The sequence below is a fragment of the Euleptes europaea genome, chromosome 19 (assembly GCF_029931775.1).
Source record: "Euleptes europaea isolate rEulEur1 chromosome 19, rEulEur1.hap1, whole genome shotgun sequence".
Lineage (NCBI taxonomy): Eukaryota > Metazoa > Chordata > Lepidosauria > Squamata > Sphaerodactylidae > Euleptes > Euleptes europaea.
In genome coordinates, this window is record NC_079330.1 from 19761732 (window position 1) to 19781884 (window position 20153).

General features: G+C 44.6%; 3 protein-coding genes across 3 annotated transcripts in view; 2 read left to right on the forward strand and 1 right to left on the reverse strand.

The window, feature by feature from the left end:
- The window catches only part of LOC130491253 (ras GTPase-activating protein 4-like), a 57092-nt gene extending 50523 nt beyond the window's left edge, over nucleotides 1–6569 (forward strand). Inside the window, exons 15-21 of the mRNA XM_056864966.1 lie at nucleotides 1318–1462; nucleotides 1748–1917; nucleotides 2663–2800; nucleotides 3772–3907; nucleotides 5142–5262; nucleotides 5551–5615; nucleotides 6383–6569. Coding sequence (XP_056720944.1) covers nucleotides 1318–1462; nucleotides 1748–1917; nucleotides 2663–2800; nucleotides 3772–3907; nucleotides 5142–5262; nucleotides 5551–5615; nucleotides 6383–6519 — 912 coding nt within the window. The 3' untranslated portion in view covers nucleotides 6520–6569. The remainder of the gene's footprint in view (nucleotides 1–1317; nucleotides 1463–1747; nucleotides 1918–2662; nucleotides 2801–3771; nucleotides 3908–5141; nucleotides 5263–5550; nucleotides 5616–6382) is intronic.
- Nucleotides 6570–11664: 5095 nt separating this feature from the next.
- Nucleotides 11665–16574, forward strand: POLR2J (RNA polymerase II subunit J). The gene is made up of 4 exons (XM_056865291.1): nucleotides 11665–11735; nucleotides 14504–14593; nucleotides 15157–15331; nucleotides 16524–16574. The coding sequence occupies exons 1-4, from the start codon at nucleotides 11683–11685 to the stop codon at nucleotides 16557–16559; spliced, it is 354 nt and encodes a 117-aa protein (XP_056721269.1). The 5' UTR covers nucleotides 11665–11682; the 3' UTR covers nucleotides 16560–16574.
- Nucleotides 16575–17619: 1045 nt separating this feature from the next.
- LRWD1 (leucine rich repeats and WD repeat domain containing 1) overlaps nucleotides 17620–20153 on the reverse strand; it is a 40537-nt gene continuing 38003 nt past the window's right edge. The window contains exons 14-16 of the mRNA XM_056864958.1: nucleotides 19910–20071; nucleotides 19700–19824; nucleotides 17620–18038 (exon numbers count right to left, since the gene is read on the reverse strand). Coding sequence (XP_056720936.1) covers nucleotides 17898–18038; nucleotides 19700–19824; nucleotides 19910–20071 — 428 coding nt within the window. The 3' untranslated portion in view covers nucleotides 17620–17897. The remainder of the gene's footprint in view (nucleotides 18039–19699; nucleotides 19825–19909; nucleotides 20072–20153) is intronic.

Sequence of the window (20153 nt, forward strand, 5' to 3'; positions counted from 1 at the left end):
GCTCGGTCTGATCCTCCAGGGCACCTTTCATTAGCCATGACTGTTAGAGGAGGGTCCCCCATGTACAGAAACCATATACCTCTTAAAAACCAGGTGCTGGGGGCAAGAGACAGTGGAGAGCTGTTTCCTTCTGGCCCTGCTCCAAGACTTCTCAGAGATCTGGCAAGCAGCTATTGGGAAGGGGTCCTGGATTTGATGGAGCCTCGGTGGTTCAGTAAGACTCACCTCGCGCTCTTCAGTCCATGTGCCCCTCGCTGCCATCTTTCAAGTTCAGCGGGGAGAAGAGGGGTCACTCGGGTTGCCAGCCTCCATGTGGTTAGGAAAACAGAAGCAGCAGAAAAATGCACAAATTGTTATGGTGTTGTAGAAAAGTAGTGATATTTAGTATTCATATCAAACTTATGTATGTAACATAAAACATATGATACAACAAATAAAGCACAGAATTAATCCTTAGTATATACACTGATATACATAAGTGAGTTCATATAAGAACAAGTGCTAGTTGCACTGAATGCAGTAACAATGGTCATGTATAAAACATTTGCCAACAAAAAATGCTATTCAGTGTCTTATGGTTCCAAGGTTCATCGGGTGTGGTTTCTTGTTACACAGGTCCGGTTATCACTCTGTTTCGGCTAATGAGCCTTCTTCAGGGACCACTATGTGCATAATAATAAATTAAATAAACAATAAAATTAATAAGCATAATAAGCATGTAGGCATAAATTATGAGGAAGTTTGCCTATATAGGAAATAAGACATTGCTATATCATTATTATACTTACACGCTAGCTGTTAGTAACCTGCTTACGCGTTGGCCAAAGATCAATGTCTCCATTACATTTTTAAACAGTGTATTCACAAGCCTAATTGCTAATAGATTACACCTGAGCAACTCCCTTAAAGGTATAGTAAGATGTCATAAATAACAAGCCAAGTCCAGTGTTGTATTAAGTCCATTAGGATACAGCGTATTAAAGAGATGGATGTACTTAGTTTCTTGATGTCGCAATAAAAGCCTCCAGGTGGTGGCTGGAGATCTCCCACTGTCACAACTGATCTCTAGGGGACAGAGATCAATTCACCTGAAGAAAACAGCTGCTTTGGAAAGTGGACTTTATGGCATCGAAGTCCCTCCCCTCTCCGAACCCCACCCTCTTCAGGCTCCACCCCCAAAATCTCCAGGTATTTCACATCCTGGAGCTGGCAACCCTAGGGGTCACAGCTGTGTCTTCAAGGAAGGGCCCAGGGCACTTAGCAAGTGGAAGTGTGGCCCACAGTGACCTCTCCCCTCCACATCTTGTTGAATGGCAGACAGTCCAAAACGTGGGGAATATGGATCCGGGCGTAAGTTGCATCAAGGAAGGCTGGATGGCCCCTCTGCAACCCACCATCCAGGAGGGCGTGGCCCAGATGAAGCAGTTCATCCTCCAGCTGATAGACATTGAGGAGAAAGAAGGTGTGTGGGCCAAGGGATGAAGGGCGTTGTTCTGGTTGCAGCTTGGAAACCAGTGTGGTGGTAGTGGTTAGAGTGTCGGACTAGGTTCTGGGAGGCCCGGGTTGGAATCCCCTATCCCTCGATCCCCCGCCGATGGCCACGGAGGACACAGCAACCCTAGATCTCCAGACCCCAACTGGAGGTTGGCAGCCCTAGCTGTTTTTCAATGCAGACCGGAAGTTTGCACAAATTTCTACCCCCCCCCCTCCCAAATTCCACGTTGTTAACTGGGAATGTTCCTTGCAGAACTGGACTTGGAGAAGGCCCTCACCTTGCCGAGCCAGGTGGTAAAAGAGGGGCCTTTGTTCATCCACAAGGCCAAAAACAAAGGCCCTCTCCTGTCGTCTTCCTTCAAGAAGCTCTACTTTGCCCTTACTAGCGAGGCCCTCACCTATGCCAAGACACCCAACTCCAAGGTAAGAAGTTTGCTGGGATGGCAAGAGGGGCTAGAAACTTGCCAGGCTGCATGTAGCAAAGAAGACCTCCTTGTCCTGTCAATGATTTGAATGAATGAATGAAAAACCTTTAATGGCATAAGTAATATTACAATTGTTACAGAAGGTACATAAAATATGCAGTCATTAAGATAAAAACATAGGCCAGTAAATTCCAAAAATAGAAATTACAAACTTTGGGCTTTTTGAACTTTCATCATATCCACTAGAAAATTGGCAACAACATCAGTAACCTTCGGATCGGAATCATTTAATAAAAATTGTCACTCCTTGTCCTGTCAATGGTTTGCTAACTGGTCCAGGAGATATGGGCAAAAGAGGAGCCCAGTGGGGAAAATCGGGCCTATTTCGCATTGAGGTAGTAAACCTACAACTGGGCTGTACCGCTGCTCATGTACTTGAATGCTTCTCTGTACCAGACAATTCCCTGTTCATGAAAAACTAGTGTTTGAAAAGGACAGTTCCTTGTCTCTGACATAATGTTTTTCTGTGGGATTTTTCCCCCCTCAGAGGAGCATTCAGTCAAGTGAGCCCATACAGCCTCAATGCAGGGAAGGACTGCAGTTGACCCTGTAAACAGGGATTTTGGCCCGTGAAAGTCAGAATTCTCCCCAAGAAAGGCAGAAATGTGGTATAGGAGTGGGGGCAGTCAGGGTTTTGATTTAGGGTTTTGATTTTGGGTTTTGCTCTCGGGATTCCTTTCCAGAAAAGCGCCTTCATCACTCTGGCCAACATCCGGGCGGCCGAGAAGGTGGAAGAGAAAAGCTTCGGGAGCTCCCACGTCATGCAGATTGTCTACACCGATGAGGCCGGGCAGGCAGAGACAGTTTATCTGCAGTGCAAGGTTCTGGCAGCTAGGGAGAGAAGGTGGTCCCGCTTGGGTGGGGAGGGAAAAGCTGTAATGGTTAATTAAGTGGTGTAGTGGTTAAGAGCAGTGGTTTGGAGCGGTGGACTCTGATCTGGAGAGCCGGGTTTGATTCTCCACTCCTCCACAGGAGCGGCAGACGATAATCTGGTGAACCGGGTTGGTTTCCCCACTCCTCCACACAAAGCCAGCTGGGTGACCTTGGGCTAGTCACAGCTCTCTTAGAGCTCTGTCAGCCCCACCTACCTCACAGGGTGTCTGTTGTGGGGAGGGGAAGGGGAGGTGATGGTAAGCCGGTTTGATTCTTCCTTAAGTGGTCGAGAAAGTCGGCATAGAAAAACCAACTCTTCTTCTGTAGCAGCCAGTGTGGCAGTGCCTCCCAAAATGCACAAAACGCTGTGTTCATAAAGAGTTGGAAAAAGGTCCGGAGATCCTGTGACACCCGGCTGTTTTCTCTTTAACTCTCTTCCAAATCTTGGCAGGACTAGGTAGTCAGAACCATGCTCAACTTCTTCGAATTAGATGAAAAGTGTGCGTACTTGCGGAGGGCAAGCCCACCCGGAGGGCATCCTGAACATGGGCCTCCCAAACCTGCAGCCAGTCTTCTTCTTTAACCATAGCTAACTGTGATGTCTGAATGCCTAAACCATGTTTACGAATGGTGCGCAGACCATGCTTTGCGCTAACCATGGCTAAATGTGAATGGCTGCCCTGAGCTACCCCTGGTTCAGGCTGCTCCATTGCCTCACCTTGTGGTTTCTAGGAGGTAGACATTAGCTTGGTGAGCTAGACCATGGTTCCCCTTGTGTCTTGGATCTTAACCGGGGCTGAGACAATCAGATGATGAAACTATCCCAATATGGCAGAGCTATCTCCACAGGTACCATGCACTTTGCTGCCGTCACACTAGCGCGTAAATTGGGCATTAACCCTCCTGTGTGGCCTTACAGTGCGTCAACGAGCTCAACCAGTGGCTGTCAGCCTTGAGGAAGGTCTGTGTGAACAACACGGGGATGTTGGGCTCCTACCACCCGGGCATCTTCCGGGGAGAGAAGTGGAGCTGCTGCCACCAAAAGGACAAAACAGGTAGTGGATTCTTTGCTGTTGTATTATCCCGCTCCGCTGCATATGGCAGTCATTGGTCTTTTACGCATGGCGGAGAGAGACCTGGCAACCCTACCAGTACAAAAACAACAACAAAAGGGGGGGGGAATCTGATGGAACTCAACCAAAATGCTGAATACGAACCAAAGCGGTTGAGCTGAAAAATGCTAAAATTACAAATATATAAATTTTAATAAGGTGCACATGTAGATTAAAAACATGAAACTCCTAGTAAAAGCAGAAACCTACACGTTCAGTATATACAAACATGAACAACTGCGATGTACAATCTTTCATTGACCAATATGAGATCCAAAAAGGACCCGACGCGTTTCGGCCTGGAAAGGCCTTCCTCAGTGGTCAGTACAGAATTATAACTTATCACACATCCTAATAATACAATCATAGCATAATAGGCAGTAAGAAATATCTAAAAGCCCTTCTAGTACAGTGAAGTTCCCTGGAAAATTTCTTTACTTCTGATATGCTAAAACCTGGCTTCACTGTCTCACCTTCTGTTGTATGCCGGGCTCTTAAGGATGTGGATACATCAAGCAGCGTATTGGGTCAAAACCCTACCAGTACCCCATAGCAGCCATTTGTGATTAGGGCCGCCTCCTGTGTCAGCCAATTTGTGGTGGCTCCCACTACCATAATTCCAAAAGTGTCCATAAGTGTAGCAAGGCTGGGGGGGCTCCTACTGTATACATACCCTCGTGTCTCTCTCTATGTCTCTTCCTCCCCATCCAGTCTATTCCGATTTTTTAGAAATAAATGCTGCTTTAAAAACAGGGTAGTGGTACAACCCACCTGAGATCAGTTCACGGCCCCATTATAGATCCTCACAATACACACTGAAGACCTATAGATGTATAGCACAGGGCAGAGAGGCACACCAATTTGGGACCGTTTGGGATACGAACAGTGCGATCCTAAGGAGAGTTACTCCAGTCTAAGCCCCATTCATTTCAGTAGGTTGAGAGTGGGGTACTCTGCATAGGACTGCACTGTTAGTTTGGGAAGGATGTAATGGCTTGAATTTTGCAGTGACCTCCTTTTGGACAAGAGAACCACAAACTAACAAACCATTTTTTCCCCAATAAGACCAAGAAGAGAAGAGTATCCAAGGTAGGGTCCGGATGCCAGGTCTGGTTGTTTAAAGAAAACTCCCTTGAAACAAACAAACAAACAAAACCCCTCTTGCCTTTGCCTCTAGTTCTGGGCTGCGACAAAACTCGGCATGGAGTTACTCTGCGGGAATGGAATGACCCCTTGGATCCAGATTTAGAAGCTCACTTGATATTCCGGCATCTGCTTGGAGTCCAAGAGGCGATGAAGTGAGTTGCCCCTGATCTGCTATGCTGTGCTTGGGTGACTTTTAGTAGTGATGGTGTGTTCCCTTACTTAGGTGGAAGACCCGTTGATCTAGCTGGGACTGACTTTCAAGTCCAGCCGCATACATCTGGGAATCTCCTCTAGTTGCAGACTGATGTAGTGCTTGAAATTTACTAGGCGCCAGTGGAAAAGTTAAACCCCTGGTCATCGTCTTGCAATTTGGGGCATACCAACCCCTTTGGAGCTAATTTCACAAGTGATAACGGGGGCTGTTTTGTTCTTGTCTGCAGGGAAAAGTACCTGGAATTGTTGATGCTGGAGAAAGGAGAGGACCTTCCTCTGAATCAAAGTGAAGGTTTGACTCTTACATTACTGTAATGTACTTCCATTGCTTGCTTTCTCACGAAGCTATGCCCCAGCAGTCTCCAAGCGCAAAACAAGAAGTTTGTGAGTCCTCACCCCATAAAATGCCGCTTTGTAATTGGCTGTAGTGCTTAGAAGTCTGTCCCCCCCACCCCACAGAAACCCATGTGCTGGGTCAAAAATCATTTTAAAAAACAAAAACAAAACAGAGCTCTCTAAGAGGAATTGCGGGGGTGGGGGGGAGAAACCCAAGCCTCTTTTCTAAATGCCTCTCTTCTGCTCAGAAAGAACTCCCAGGAAGCATTTGAATCCCCGCCTCTTGACGTGCTTTGTAATTGGCTGTAGTTCTTTCTGTGAGAGAAACGTCCCTTCCCCAAGCTTCCTTGTCCCGCGCTTTGCCTTATGCATGGGGATTTCAAGGGGGTTGAGCTCAGGGGACAGGAAAGAATCGGGTTAACAGAGGGGTGGGAAGTCCTGGGATTTGTGAGGGCTGGTAGCGGGGTCATCTCTAATGGATGGATAACTCCAAGGAACAACCGAGACAGACCAGGGGCGAATGTGAGCGAAAGTACCCATGCATAACTGACCTACAACTCCCAAGTCTTGCACTGGATGGCTTTTTCCACCCAACACAGCCGCAGGGGGTACCTCTTCTGCTGGGACCAAGTGACGCTCAATTTGCCCAGCCTCCCAAAGCATCTCGCAGTGGCCACGAGGGGCTCATTTCGACCCTCCATGCGCCCTTCTTTCCTTCTGCAGATCTTGACATTGCTGATGGACCCACCCAGCTTTTCCGAGTGCTGCAGGATCTGGAGGAAGTTCACGACAAGGAACTCTCCCGCTTGAGGGATCTGGCTGATCAGGAGCGGAACTGCCTGGTGGATCTGCAGACGTGACTCCGGCACAAACAAGACGTTCCGGCCAGGCCCGATTCTGCCACGTCCATCAGAACCGCAGCCGAATTCCTGGGACTGAGTCTCTCTAGACTTGCGCTCATGTGCTTGGGTGGGGTGGGGGCTGCTTCTCCGAAGGCCGGAAGGTGGACTACTCCTAGCTTAGCATGTAGAGCGAGTGGTCCCGGTGTACTCTCAGAACCGAACTGGGATAAAGAGGCCTAGTGAACTGTTTTTTTCAAGCCATCCAGGCTAATGACTCTTGCTGCCCCCAAATTATGAGGGTGGACACTGACTTTGCCAGTTTTAAAATGAGACTGGACACATTTGTGGAAGAGAGGTCCATCAGCAGGTATTAATCACAATGGAACCTGCATGTTCAGAGGCAATATATCGCCCTGGTGACCAGTTGTTGGGTGGGAGACACCAACAACAGGAGGTATTGGCCTTTGTGCTTCGCTTATGGGTCTTGCGGGCCATCCAGCTGACCATTGTGGGAACTGGGATCCTGGACAAAATGGACTTTTGGAGCTGATCCAGCTACATCCTAATTTCCCACCACCGCCCTGCTAGGCAATGAGCAATTTTTTTTCTGTACTGTTGCATAGTTGAAGATGAATAAACAGGTGCTGTTGCCGTCTGGCTAAAATGGGCCAGGGAAGAGGAAAGGGTGCTTCGGTCTTGGAGGGGGTGGGGACTGCATGGAAACCACCACCCTCCAAGCCAGAGAAACTCTGAATGCACAATAAAGCAATTTTTAGCAGGAGCTTCAGCTCACGTCTGATTTTGTAGCCCACCATTTCCACCTTCCGTCAGCCTCAGTTACAGGGCTGAAGCAGGATGGGGTCTGTTGGCTTTGTCTAATTTTTGAAGCTTTATAATATGTGAGATTGCAGGGGTCAATAGCCTTGTTCAGCCTGTAGGCCTTTTCAGAATGTCGAGAACAAGCAGCTGCCCTGGGTGGGGTGGTGAAGAAGAGGGGCGCACCAAGGCAAAACGAAGGGAAAGAAACAAATGGAAACGAACTCTTTAATAGTTTTTGCAACCCCCTGCATGTTTTGCCATAGCAAAATTGCCGCCACCGGGGCGATGTCCAGTCACAAAATGCTGGGAAGGGCCATAAAATGCAAAGACGTTCTGAGCCATCTTCCTGTGCTGAAGGCAGCGTTCTCTGAATGGATGCAGACCTGAAAGTGATTCCTCCGGGGCGGGATGGGGGGTGTCTTTGGAAGCAACCCCTCTTGAAGTGAGAAGGAGGAAAGTTAAGTCCGGATTGGCTCTTTGCTTTGGGGGAGAAATGTGCTAGGAACCACATCGGGGCGGCTGTGGCTCCTACAGGCACAACATTCGGCATCACGGGGCTACAGGTTCCGTTTAAAGAATGAGAACTTGTTTTTAGAGTAGACAAATGTCTGCCTTTTAAAAAAAAGTCACTGGTCCCTCCTGCCTCCCTAGGTGTAATGCCACAATTTGTATCTGTCACCCCTGCTTCTGTACTTCCATCAATTCACAGTAACTGGCAGGGGGATTCTGAATACCCCCCAAAGGAGAAGGCAGGCCATTTTGCTTGAAGCATCTAAAAGGGACCTCAGCATCACCTTTCGTTTTCAGATCACCCTGCCCTAGCTGGGGAGGGAAGCACACTGTAGACCTCTAGGGCTGTCCTTGAAGAACCTTGGAGAGTGACAGAACTAAATTCCAGAAGATGTTCAGAAATCCTACTTACATCTTCCAAAAAAGCCATATTTATTCATCTCAGTTATAAATCTCTGCTTCACAAAAGCAGGGATGGGTAAACTAGTTGCTTACGCTTCTTTTTCTTATTCCCTCGTTCTTCCTGCCTGATTATTCTTTTGCTTTCCGTGCTTGCTTGCTTGCTTCTCTGTCCAAGCATTTGCTTCTCTGTCTCTACCTTTTCAACTATAATAGCGCTGTTTATCAAAACGATGGCAAAAACACCAGTTGCTGGCTGTGTTAAGGCAGCTGGCCTGGGATGCCCTGATGTCATACAGGAGGCAACACAGAAAACAGGTAAAGGAAGACCTCAGAATGTCAGAAAAGCAAAGGTACGCTGTACCAGCGGTCAACAAGAAGAATTCAAAGAAAAAAGAATTTTGAAAAAAAATGTGTATAAATTTGAGAAAAGTGAAATAAAATAATAAATATATTTGTTTCACAATATGACAGACAATTCCTCAGTACATCAATACCTAATGTGTGAAAATACTTAACAGCTATTTACAAAATCCCACATCAAGAAATGTATTCACAGTAAGCGATGATTCTTAACAAATCTAAGCAGAGTCACACAGCCAAATCACAAAGAATTCTTCAGTACAAACAATTCTTCATTACAAAGACAGGAACTCGGACTGATAGTTCCTGTTTCGATTTCTTCACATGGCCCATAGCTAAGGTGCTACTGGGGCTCAATTTATGCACTGCTACTGCAGACTAACAAGACTGCTCTTTTCGCTGCACATATGAACTGTTAATAGGGTTGCCAATTGCCAGGTAGTAGCAGGAGATCTCATGCTAATACAAGTGATCTCCAGCCGATAGAGATCAGTTCCCCTGGAGAAAAACGGCCGCTTTGGCCATTGGACTCTATGGCATTGAAGTCCCTCCCCTCTCCAAACCCTGCCCTCCTCAGGCTCCGCCCCAAAATCCCCAGGTATTTTCCAACCTGGAGCTGGCAACCCTACCCTAAAGTGATGGTGTTGATGGTTTCTTTAAAGAGAGAGTTGCTGGTAAACTAGGGTTGCCAACCTCCAGGTACTAGCTGGAGATCTGCTATTACAGCTGATCTCCAGCTGATAAGAGATCAGTTTACCTGGAGAAAATGGCTGCTTTGGCAATTGGACTCTATGGCATTGATGTCCCTCCCCTCCCCCATCCCTGCCCTCATCAGGCTCCACCCTAAAAATCTCCCGCCAGTGGCAAAGAGGGACCTGGCAACCCTAACAGTTAAGGAGGTCTCACTTTGACCAGTGGGGGTTTGCTTCCAAGTGTGTGCGTGCAAGGTTACTGCCTTAAACAAGTTTTTAAAAAGTCATACAATGAGGACATACCTGTTTTAGGGTTGCCAGCTCCAGGTTTGGAAATACCTGGAGATTTTGGGGGTGGAGCCTGAGGAGGGCGGGGTTTAGAGAGGGGAGGGAGTTCAACGCCATAGAGTCCAATTGCCAAATGTAATGCCCAGATATAAGGGCTGGTTTAGAACACTATGTATTCATAGTATATGTATTCTATGTATTCATAGCATATGTATTCTATGTATATACATAGTATATGTATTCTATGTATATACATAGTATATGTATTCTATGAACACATATGTATTCATAGAACACTATGTATTCATAGTTCACACACATGGAAGCTTTGGGGAAGTTGGCATCCGGGAGCCATGAACCAACAAATCATGCTCTCTGTGCCTGGTATGGCCTCTCACCAGTAGAGAGCTCTGAATTACGTTCATCTTCAGGAATGTGGTTTCTGGTTACCGAGCTCACAAGATCAGGCACTCACTAAGTGACGCCTTCGGCCAATATAGGTTATGCTAATTAGAGTGAAGTAGACATTCAATGTGTATTGGTGCTTTTGTGTATCAATCTGCTTGGGTTATTTCACCCCCAGGTCTGTGTTTAGCTAAATAAAGAACTGTTGCTGTTTTTAACCTCCTCCTAGTTGTCTTCATTGGACACTATAAGACAACCAGGGCACTTAACAAAGCGGCCGTTTCCTCCAGGGGAACTAATCTCTGTCGCCTCGAGATCAGTTGTAATAGCGGGAGATCTCCAGCCACCACCTGGAGGTTACAACGAAAGAACAACTCAATTTACACTGTTAAATAGTACTGGCAAGAAGAAAACAGCGCAGGCAATTATATCAAAAACATATATTCATGAAAGGTGCAAAACATCAACAGTGCTAATACAAGAGAACAATCACAAAAATACAATTATATACAAAGCTGTTCTTGAAACTCGATTTTGGACCTTGTTACGGTGGAAGATAGCCATTGGGCTCTATCTAAATATTGCTTTCACATTGTGAACAGCTTTGTATATAATTGTATTTTTGTGATTGTTCTCTTGTATTAGCACTGTTGTTTGATGTTTTGCACCTTTCATGAATATCTGTTTTTGATATAATTGCCTGCACTGTTTTCTTCTTGCCACCACCTGGAGGTTGGCCAAATCTCCTGTTATCACACAGTATTTCAACACGCAGCCACAAAAATCCCGTTTGTTTTTATAAATATTTTTCTTATGCTCACATAGACAAGTACTTCCAGTTCGCAGAATCATCATTATAAACAAAGAAACCTTGTCATATTACAACTAACACAAGCTTATCAAATAACTATAAAGAGACAGGAGAAGCTTGTGTTAGTTGTAATATGACAAGGTTTCTTTGTTTATAAACAGTGGTTCCCAACCTTTTTTTGACCAGGGACCACTAGGACTTTTTTGTTCGGTGCAGGGACCCCAAGGTTCAAAATAAAAATTCAGAGAATTTGAAAATAAACTTTAGTCATAACTGTTAGTTAAACATTAAACTTAGAATAATATTTGAATATTTTTTTTTATAATAGAGAACTTTTAATTGAAAAGATTAATTTATTATGGGTTTATAACTTTGTTTCACGGACCTTAATTCAAGGAGCTTATAAGGCACTGGTTCCCAATTGGGGGTCCGTGGACCCCTGGACCCCCGGTTGGGAACCAGTGGTTTATAATGATGATTCTGTGAACTGAGCATAAGAAAAATATTTATAAAAATAACAAAAGGAATTTTTGTGGCTGGGTGTTGAAATACTGTGTGATAACAGGAGATTTAGCCAGCTATTATAAGCAACACGCCCTTGCTTAATAGTACCACCTGGAAGTTGGCAACCCTAAGCCGCTGAGATGAAAATGTTCAGCCTGGCTAGGACTGAAAGAGGAAGGGAGGCGTGCGATACTCCTGGCGTCCTTTAGGTGGTGCCCTAGCGCAGCCTCGGGCTAAAAGAGGCGGCCTCCCGTTTCCTCCTCCAGCCCGCCAGGGGGCGCTAGAGGCAGCCGCGTTCTCCCGTCGCTTCGTGACCCCGGCAGCGAACGCGCGGCCCCACGGCCCGGAAGCGGAAGTTCTCGGGTTGCGAGGGGAGAGGAGCGGGGAGTTATGAACGCGCCTCCGGCCTTCGAGTCCTTCTTGCTCTTCGAAGGGGAGGAAAAGTGAGTGGAGGAGGGGAAGGCGGTATTGGGGAGCGGGGAGGCGGGAGGGCCTTGGCCAGCAATGGGGTGAAACGCTCTCCTTGCAGGCAGGGCCGGTGCCAGTCTTTTTTGCAAGGCTAATTACTTGTGCACCCCCCCCCCCATTGCTAACCAATATTCAAAAACAGATGTCTTGTAGAAAAAAGCCTGATGCATTCCTGCAAAGCTTTTCACAAGACGTTATAATCAATTATATTCCATAGCACTGCGGTGGTACTTATTTTAAAACAAAAAAAATATATAAGTTGCATTTTTTTTCCCTTCAAGAAACGGACATGCAGGGGAAGGATATGGAAGATTTTTTAAAAATATGAGGTCCAAAGCATTCGCATATTGGGATAAACGGGCAAAAATGAATTTTATGGGTATAGTGAACAAGTTGTAGCTTCAATTTTGTAATTTCAGTTTAGTTAAATGATTTATTAATAAACTGTTTAGACACTTCTCCGGAAGTTCAACACGGTGGTGTGGTGGAGGGAGGTGGGAACACAATGGATAAGATAATTGTAATAAGAATGTATTAATTGTATGTTTGGCTAGTTTTTGTGAATTTCTTCATAGATATATTCTTATTATGTAGCTATCTATATTGATATATTTTTTGTATTTTGTTTTGTTTGAAAATTTATTAAAAATCTTTAATAATAATAAAAAAAGAAATGAATGTTTAACACTGTGCCCCTCAGGCCAGTTCTGACCCCCTCTGAGGTCTGCGCCCTAGGTGACCGCCTAGTTCGCATAATGGTAGCACCGGCCCTGCTTGCATGCAGGAGCGCTCAGGTTCTCTCCCTGGCATCCGAAGCTAAAACAGGTGCCTCCAAACCTTGTTGAGCATCCGTTACCTTTAATATGCTTAAAACCATCTGGAGAAAGGGGTGTGGAGTAGGGGCTAAGGGGGGGGGCAGAGAAAAGGAAAGAAATATGAAATGGGATTTCCCCCCCCCCCCAAAAAAAAGGAAAATAGTACAAAAGTAAGGAGTTTGACTGGGGTAGTGCAGGACAAAAGGAATGGGGTGTGTGTAAATTGAAATGGTCTGAAAGTGAGGCTGCCACATTGGACATAACTAAAGATAAAGGATTTCTAATAGCAAGTGCTGGGAAAGACCTTTCTCTAAGAGTGGACTTGCTGCCTGTCAATATAGACAGTACTGGAGCACATGAATGAAGGGTCTAACTTAGTATAAGGCAGTTTCCTGTGTTTCCTTTGCTTATTTTTGCCATGTATGAATGTTTATTTATTTAATTAGATTTATACCACACTCTCTTCCCCGGCCGAGGCAAAGCTCAGAGCCGCTAACAATCAGTAAGAAACAATCCAACATATTATATAAAAATTCAATACACAAAACACTATTACAGTTTAATAAACATTTAACAATAAAACCCATAGAACCAATTGGTGTGCATCAATAGCAAGCTGGACCACAGTGGGCTAGGTGGAAACGCAATCAGGACCCCCCCAAAAAAAAGAATCAGTAAGATGGAACAAGAAAACAGAAGGGGGGCAGGCCAGCCATGATATACACAGTTGCTGTCCTCAAACGAAGGCCTGCCAGAACATCTTGATCTAACTTTGTTAGGTCCCGCAGGGCCTTGGTCTCACTAGAGAGACAGTTCCTCTGGGACAGGGCCAAAAAAACTGCAAGTTCGGCCTTAGCCGTACATATGGAAATTATTCTGCTGTTGAGCAGGAAGGGTTTACTGTTAAAGGGAAGTATTTTGCATACAGAAGGTCCCATGTTCAGTCCCCATATGAAGGATCACAAATAGCAGGTATTGGGGAAATCATTTCTGTGCCTGCTGAGACCCTGGAGAGCTGCTGCCAGTCAGTAGACAGTACTGTAGACACTACATAGATGGTCTGACTTTGTATGAGAAGTTTCATAGGTCATATGTAAGCACATTTTGTTTTGTAAAATGCCTGACTTGCTGGCCCTGATTCCTGCCCTGCAAAAACGTGAAGCTTGTAGTGCTCACATTGTAGTGATGGTAGCTGTTTGCCTACAGTTATGCATGGGCAGCAGAGGAGTGCTCTTTGACTCCACTTGTTCTGCAAGCATCTGTCCCATAGCAAAATGCTTGGAGTAACTTAAGAACATAAGAAAAGCCCTGCTGGATCAGACCAAAGCCCATCAAGTCCCTCAGTCTGTTCACGCAGTGGCCAATCAGGTGCCTTTAGGAAGCCCACAAAGAAGATGATTGCAGCAGCATTATCCTGCCTGTGTTCCACAGCACCTAATATAATAGGCATGCTCCTCTGATACCGTAGAGAATTGGTATGCGTCATTAGTATTCATTTTTAGCAGCCATGGATAGCCAGATCCTCCATGAACATGTCCTCTCTTAAAGCCTTCCAAGTCGGCCGCCATGAGAAAAGCCATGCTGGATCAGACCAAGGCCCATCAAGTCCAGCAATCTGTTCACACAATGGCCAACCAGGTGCCTTTAGAATGCCCACAAACAAGATGACCGCAGCAGCATCCTGCTTGTGTTCCACAGCACCTAATATAATAGGCATGCTCCTCTGATTCTAGAGAGGATATGCATCATGATTAGTAACCATTTTGACTAGTAGCCATGAATACCCTTCTCTATGAACATGTCCACTCCCCTCTTAAAGCCTTCCAAGTTGGCAGCCGTCACCACATCCTGGGACAGGGAGTTCTTTGGGTATATCTGTTAACTAGTATAAACATTGCCTTTGTTTAACCTCTCTACCCCCTCCTCAGGATTACGATAAACAAGGATACCAAAGTACCAAATGCCTGTTTGTTTACCATCAACAAGGAAGACCACACGCTTGGGAATATCATTAAGTCGTGAGTAACAATTTATGGTGTTTATTTAGAAGCATCATCTGGATAAAATGGTGGTAAAAGGGATAAACTTACCACCACCACCTGTTTAAATGTTGGGGTCCATCCCACCCCCTACCACCCTTTTTGGGTTGACAAAAACTTTTGCTGGCTTCTCTCTTGGTTTGATGACTGATTTTTATGCTGTGCTGGTTTTATGTGTTAAGAATTTTCATAACGGTTCTTAGACTGTTGCAAGTGGGTTTTTTAAAATGCTGCTTGTACTGGTTTTTTTTTTATTATATTCATGTTAAATTGGGAGCTGAAAGTGATGGATTGTAATATTTTCAGTAAACAATACAAGAGCCTCCAGCTCTGATAGCCAAGTAGAATTTGCATTATCACAGGCAATATACTAGGAACATACAGGATCTTGCTTTCCTTGTTTTGCAGTTGAGTTTCTTGACACACCTGGTTGACCCCACTGTTGAAATGCTGGATTATTCAGCCTATGACTGGATGGAGCACAGTAGTTCTGGTTTTCCTAACAAGCTCATTTTGCTTCTCTCTCCTTTCTTGTGTTTCAGGCAGTTATTGAAAGATCCTCAGGTTCTATTTGCGGGATACAAAGTCCCTCACCCCCTTGAGCATAAGATCATCATTCGTGTTCAGACCACCCCCGACTACAGTCCCCAGGAAGCTTTCACCAATGCTATCACAGATCTCATCAGTGAGCTCTCCCTGCTGGAGGAAAGGTTCCGGGTAAGCCAGCACCCCCCACTGAATCTCGACACGGCTTTCACAACATGGGCATTTCCCCACACAACATGGGTTTGTGTGGTTTCCCCACTGCTGGTGGGGCTGTTGATACCTCACAGCGGCGACAGGGATTCCTCATTGCAGGTTTTCCCTGCTGCAGTCCCCCAGGATGGCCAATTCCCCCTGTAGTTAAAAACACGGGACCTATAGTGTAGGCTAACTATTCCCAATAAATAAATACATATAACACATACAACTGTTGATGTATATCCATACAATGACCAAAGTGTCTGTGTGTGTGTGTGTGTGTGTCTCTCTCTCTCTCTCTCTCTCTCTCTCTCTCTCTCTCTCTCTCTCATGAATATAAGAGTAAAGAAAATATTTCATTTTTACTCAAAATATATACTTTTATAAAAAATTATCCTTAATTTAAAAAAATCTTTAAAAACATTGCATTAGGAATATTTTTTTTTCATCCTTGCCTAGTTTGGTCCTAGTTTAGTCACTGTATGGATAGACATCAACTGTGTATGTGTTATATGTACTTATTGGGAACAGTTAGCCTACACTATAGGCCCTGTGTTTTTAACTATACTGCGCACCATATTAATACATTTATTTGTTGTTATTTTAGTGTTGTTCAGCTGAACCCTTTTGTTTTGATTCAACTTTCAGGTTGAGTTTACCTCTCTCCCCCCCCCCCATTTTTTTGGGGGGGTCAATTCCCCCTGTGCCATCAGGGGGCTTTTTTAAAAAATTGGCGATTTACGTATTATAACAATCTTTCAGGTTCTCTGAATTCCCAGCATTTAGCCCTTTTTTGTTGAGGAGATAAGGGGAAAGGCTGTATCTCCACAAGGAAAGAAGCTGGATGGTATTTTTTAAAAAAACATTAAATATTAAAGCTGGGGAATTGGAGGACCTGCTAGACAGACTGTTCGAATATGTCAATTGCCTCTTTGAAAAGTGCCTTGGTGGCAGGGGGGAAATGGCCATTGCATGGAGCTAGGGTAAGAAGAATGGTGCCTGATATGGGTGGTACCAGGAAGATCCAGACTTGTCTGCCCACATGGCCAGCAGCTTCATTTGATATTCTAAGCCGCTTCCTTTTTATCTTTTTCCAAAGTTGTTGCTCCTTCAACAAGAAAGTAGATAGATCAGCTTGCACTAAGTCATCTGTCTCTCTCTCTTTCAGGTTGCCATAAAAGACAAACAAGAAGGAATTGAATAGTTAAATGCCATTTAAGTCCCTACTTTGTAAATAACTAATTTTTCAAGTTTGTGATTCTTATTTGTTGCTTCAAAGAAATGTTTCCTGACTCCTGTGTAAGTTTCATTCAGTGATACCATTTTCGTTGGCTAATAAAAGTTTGTTCGTGATATGTGAGATGATGATCTTTGATTATTATTTTCTTAGAGGAAGTTCATTAATTTGTTCTCCATTCCCCCCTACAAAACACCTACAGACCAGGAGAGGGCATGTGCTGCTGCGAATGCAAAGTGAGGAATGGTCTGTTCTGAGAACTGACAGCAGACAAGAACATTTGGGTGATTCACTGGGATGACTGAAATTCTGGGGACTGGAGCAGGGCATGTTAAAGATTTTCTAAGAAAAATTGTTGGTATTTTTGATCTATTACTACCTACTCTACAATACTGAGATGGAGAGCAGCATATGTTTTGATCAAGCAAAGAATTATTTATGTTGAAATGCAAGAACTTAGAAGTCTAGCTTCTTGAAGATGCTCACCGCTGCGATGGGGAATATCAAATTCCATGCCAAAGTACTTGTCCTGTCTTACTGTCCCTCATCTCCGGAGGGCATTTATGTTAGCCCATTTTAATGTTCTCCCTTCTGCTATTCTGTATGGGAGATATAAGAAAATTCCATACTCTGCCGGGGTGTGTAAATGTGCCCTGGGGGAGATTGAAAGTATTGACCATATGCTCTTGTATGGTCTATTTTATTGTGAAATTCGTGCGGTCCTTTTAGATCCCTTTCTCTCAAATCATGTAGATCAAGCTGATGATAGTAAGATCAAATTGTTGTTATCCTCCCGAGATTCTGAGACTATTGAATCTGTGGCTAAATTTTTTGATGAAATTGTTAAGAGGCGGAGGTTAAATGATTAGAGGGTTGGTTTTATTTAATCGACTGCTTGATGGTATGCCAATAAAGGTATTGAAATTTGAATACTGAGATGGGGCAGGTTATGTACCCAGAAGTACCTCGTTCTGTTCCCAGGCTATCCCTTCTTCCTGACTTCACTTTAAAAAAACAACAACTGAGATAATCTGGTATCAAGTTTTATTAAATACTGTCTTTCTATAAAACAAATACACTTAGTACACCAATGAAGCAAACTCACAGTTAAGAGATGCAGGTATTGGCAATAACAAGACATGGTTCTAGCCAACCCCTTTTTTGTTGATTTTCCTTGCATTGATAACATGAACTTAAATCTTCCCCTTCTGGTTATTCTCTGTGAACGGTCACAAATACTGCACTACTGAGACAGGACGAAAAATGAGGCTCCTCTCCTTTGGGGGCGGCAGCAAGCCAGGCCAGCTAGGCTTTCTTCCATATCGCAGCAATGTTTACGTCAGTCAGAGCAACCAGGTAAGTGAAGGAGGGGTCGGCGACCACATTGTTCACCAAGACGTCTGTCAAAGGCTCTCCGTTCGCTTTCAGTTCCGGCCACTTGAGAACCTGCGTGGAGTCAAAGGAGGTGAGCAGGAGACACTAGCAGAACAAGACGTGCAACTGCATTGGCTTGCTGACACTTTTCATGTGCATTACGTTCTTTTTTTTCAGCCACCGAAGGGTGTGTGCTGGTACGTGCATTGTCCATGTTCACAAGGAGAGAAGGAGGCCAAGATAGTATACAGATTATCGGGCAGAAAGTAAGAAGAGTTGGTTTTTATATGCCGACTTTCTCTACCACTTAAGGAAGAATCAAACCGGCTTACAATCACCTTCCCTTCCCCACAACAGACACCCTGTGAGGTAGGTGGGGCTGAGAGAGCTCTAAGAAAGCTGTGACTAGCCCAAGGCCACCCAGCTGGCTTCATGTGGAGAAGTAGGGAAACCAACCTGGTTCACCAGATTAGCATCCGCCGCTCATGTGGAGGACTGGGGAATCAAACCCAGTTCTCCAGATTAGAGACCATCACTCCAAACCACCACTCTTAACGACTACACCACGCTGGTGGACAACTAATACTGTGTGTGTTCACATGGACAGGAAATAATACTTTGGTGAACTAGACGGATGCATTTCTAGCACACAGTGTCTTAAACGTCTTGTTCAAACAAGCAGTTCTGTTTTTCTCCTTAAAAAACGACTTGGGTTCTCAGCGGGCAAACTGAGCTGGGTGAAGCTTACACGTGCAGGTTTCTATATGGCTGTCCAAAAGGCTTAGAGGTGAGGAAGTCATCCTTCTTCTAACTCGGCCCAAAAGAAACTGAATTAGATGCCTTTCAATGCCACCCAACAGCCTGACCATAATTACAACCCCAGAACAAAGACAGAATTCGTGCCCCACCTGTATTATAGAGGGAAATCTTCCTGACCCTATTGTGGCAGCAGCAGAGGTTACCTTTGCATAACTGCTGTTCTTTTTTTCTTTTTTTGATATACTTTATTGTTTTTATAAAGGGATTCAGAAAGTAAGGGGAATAAGGGGAAAGAATCAAATCTATTTCTACTCCCCAGCATTACAAAGTCAAAACTATCGTCAGGTCAAAATAACATCAGTTATTTTAGACATATAACCACTGTTAGAGACACTCGTTAATTAATTTCTAAAGTAATTCTCTAAATTCCTTATTTTTAATAAGTATTCCTGGCACGTGAGTAATGATCATATAAAGGTTGCCATTTTGTCATGAATTACTGATCCAGAATGAGAGCTCTGACCACCAGGTGGGGGTATAGCCACAACTGTGCAAAAAATAAAAATATGAACCAGCCCAGTAACTTCAGAAAATTAAAGAGATCCTTCATGCATCAGTCCGACCATATCTTAGGAGAAATTTGCTCATGCAACTGCTCCAAGGAAACCTGACTGCAATTTGACATCTCCAGTAGCCCAAAATCTTTTTGTGGTGCGTGCAAATTTAATTTAGAAAGTAATTCAGGAGGGTAGCCGTGCTAGTCTGAAGTGGAAAAGTTAGGTTCGAGTCCAGCAGCACCTTAGACACCAACAAGAATTTTTGGGGTATAAGCTTCCGACTCTCGAAAGCTCATACCCCCAAAATCTTGTTGATTTCTAAGGTGCTACTGGACTAGAATCTAGGCAATTCTTGTAACTCCGCGTCAACTGAGCAGGCCCAAACTGCGAACCCGAGAAGATAAGCTGCTTCTCTACCTGTGCGGGTCCTATTCTCTTGGTCGCACGGTCTTCCTTGGTAGCACTCAGAGCCGACAAGTGGTTACTGAGGTCGTAAAGCCACACGCTTCCTTTCTCGTCGCCACAGAATACGTACTCTTCTGCTGCAGGAGCACAAAGAAAGCCAGTGTCCAAATCAAAGTGTGTGGTTTCAGTTGGAAGATTTCTTAAGGAGAAGTTGGCACTTACTTGGGCACGTGCTGAGAGTGAGGTAAGGCAGGTCTGTTGGGGACCATTCCAGTTCCGCCAGAATGACTGCCTGCACCGTCCTCCGCGATCCTTTCCCTTGTTCTTTGAAAGAGCGGCTCCAGCTCCAAAGGTTTATGGACCCCATCTTAGAACTTTTGGTGACTGCAAAGAGGGAAACAGGACTTGTTACTAGAACATATTTTCTTAGAAAATGAGATGTCTGTTGATTACGGTAACCTTAAAA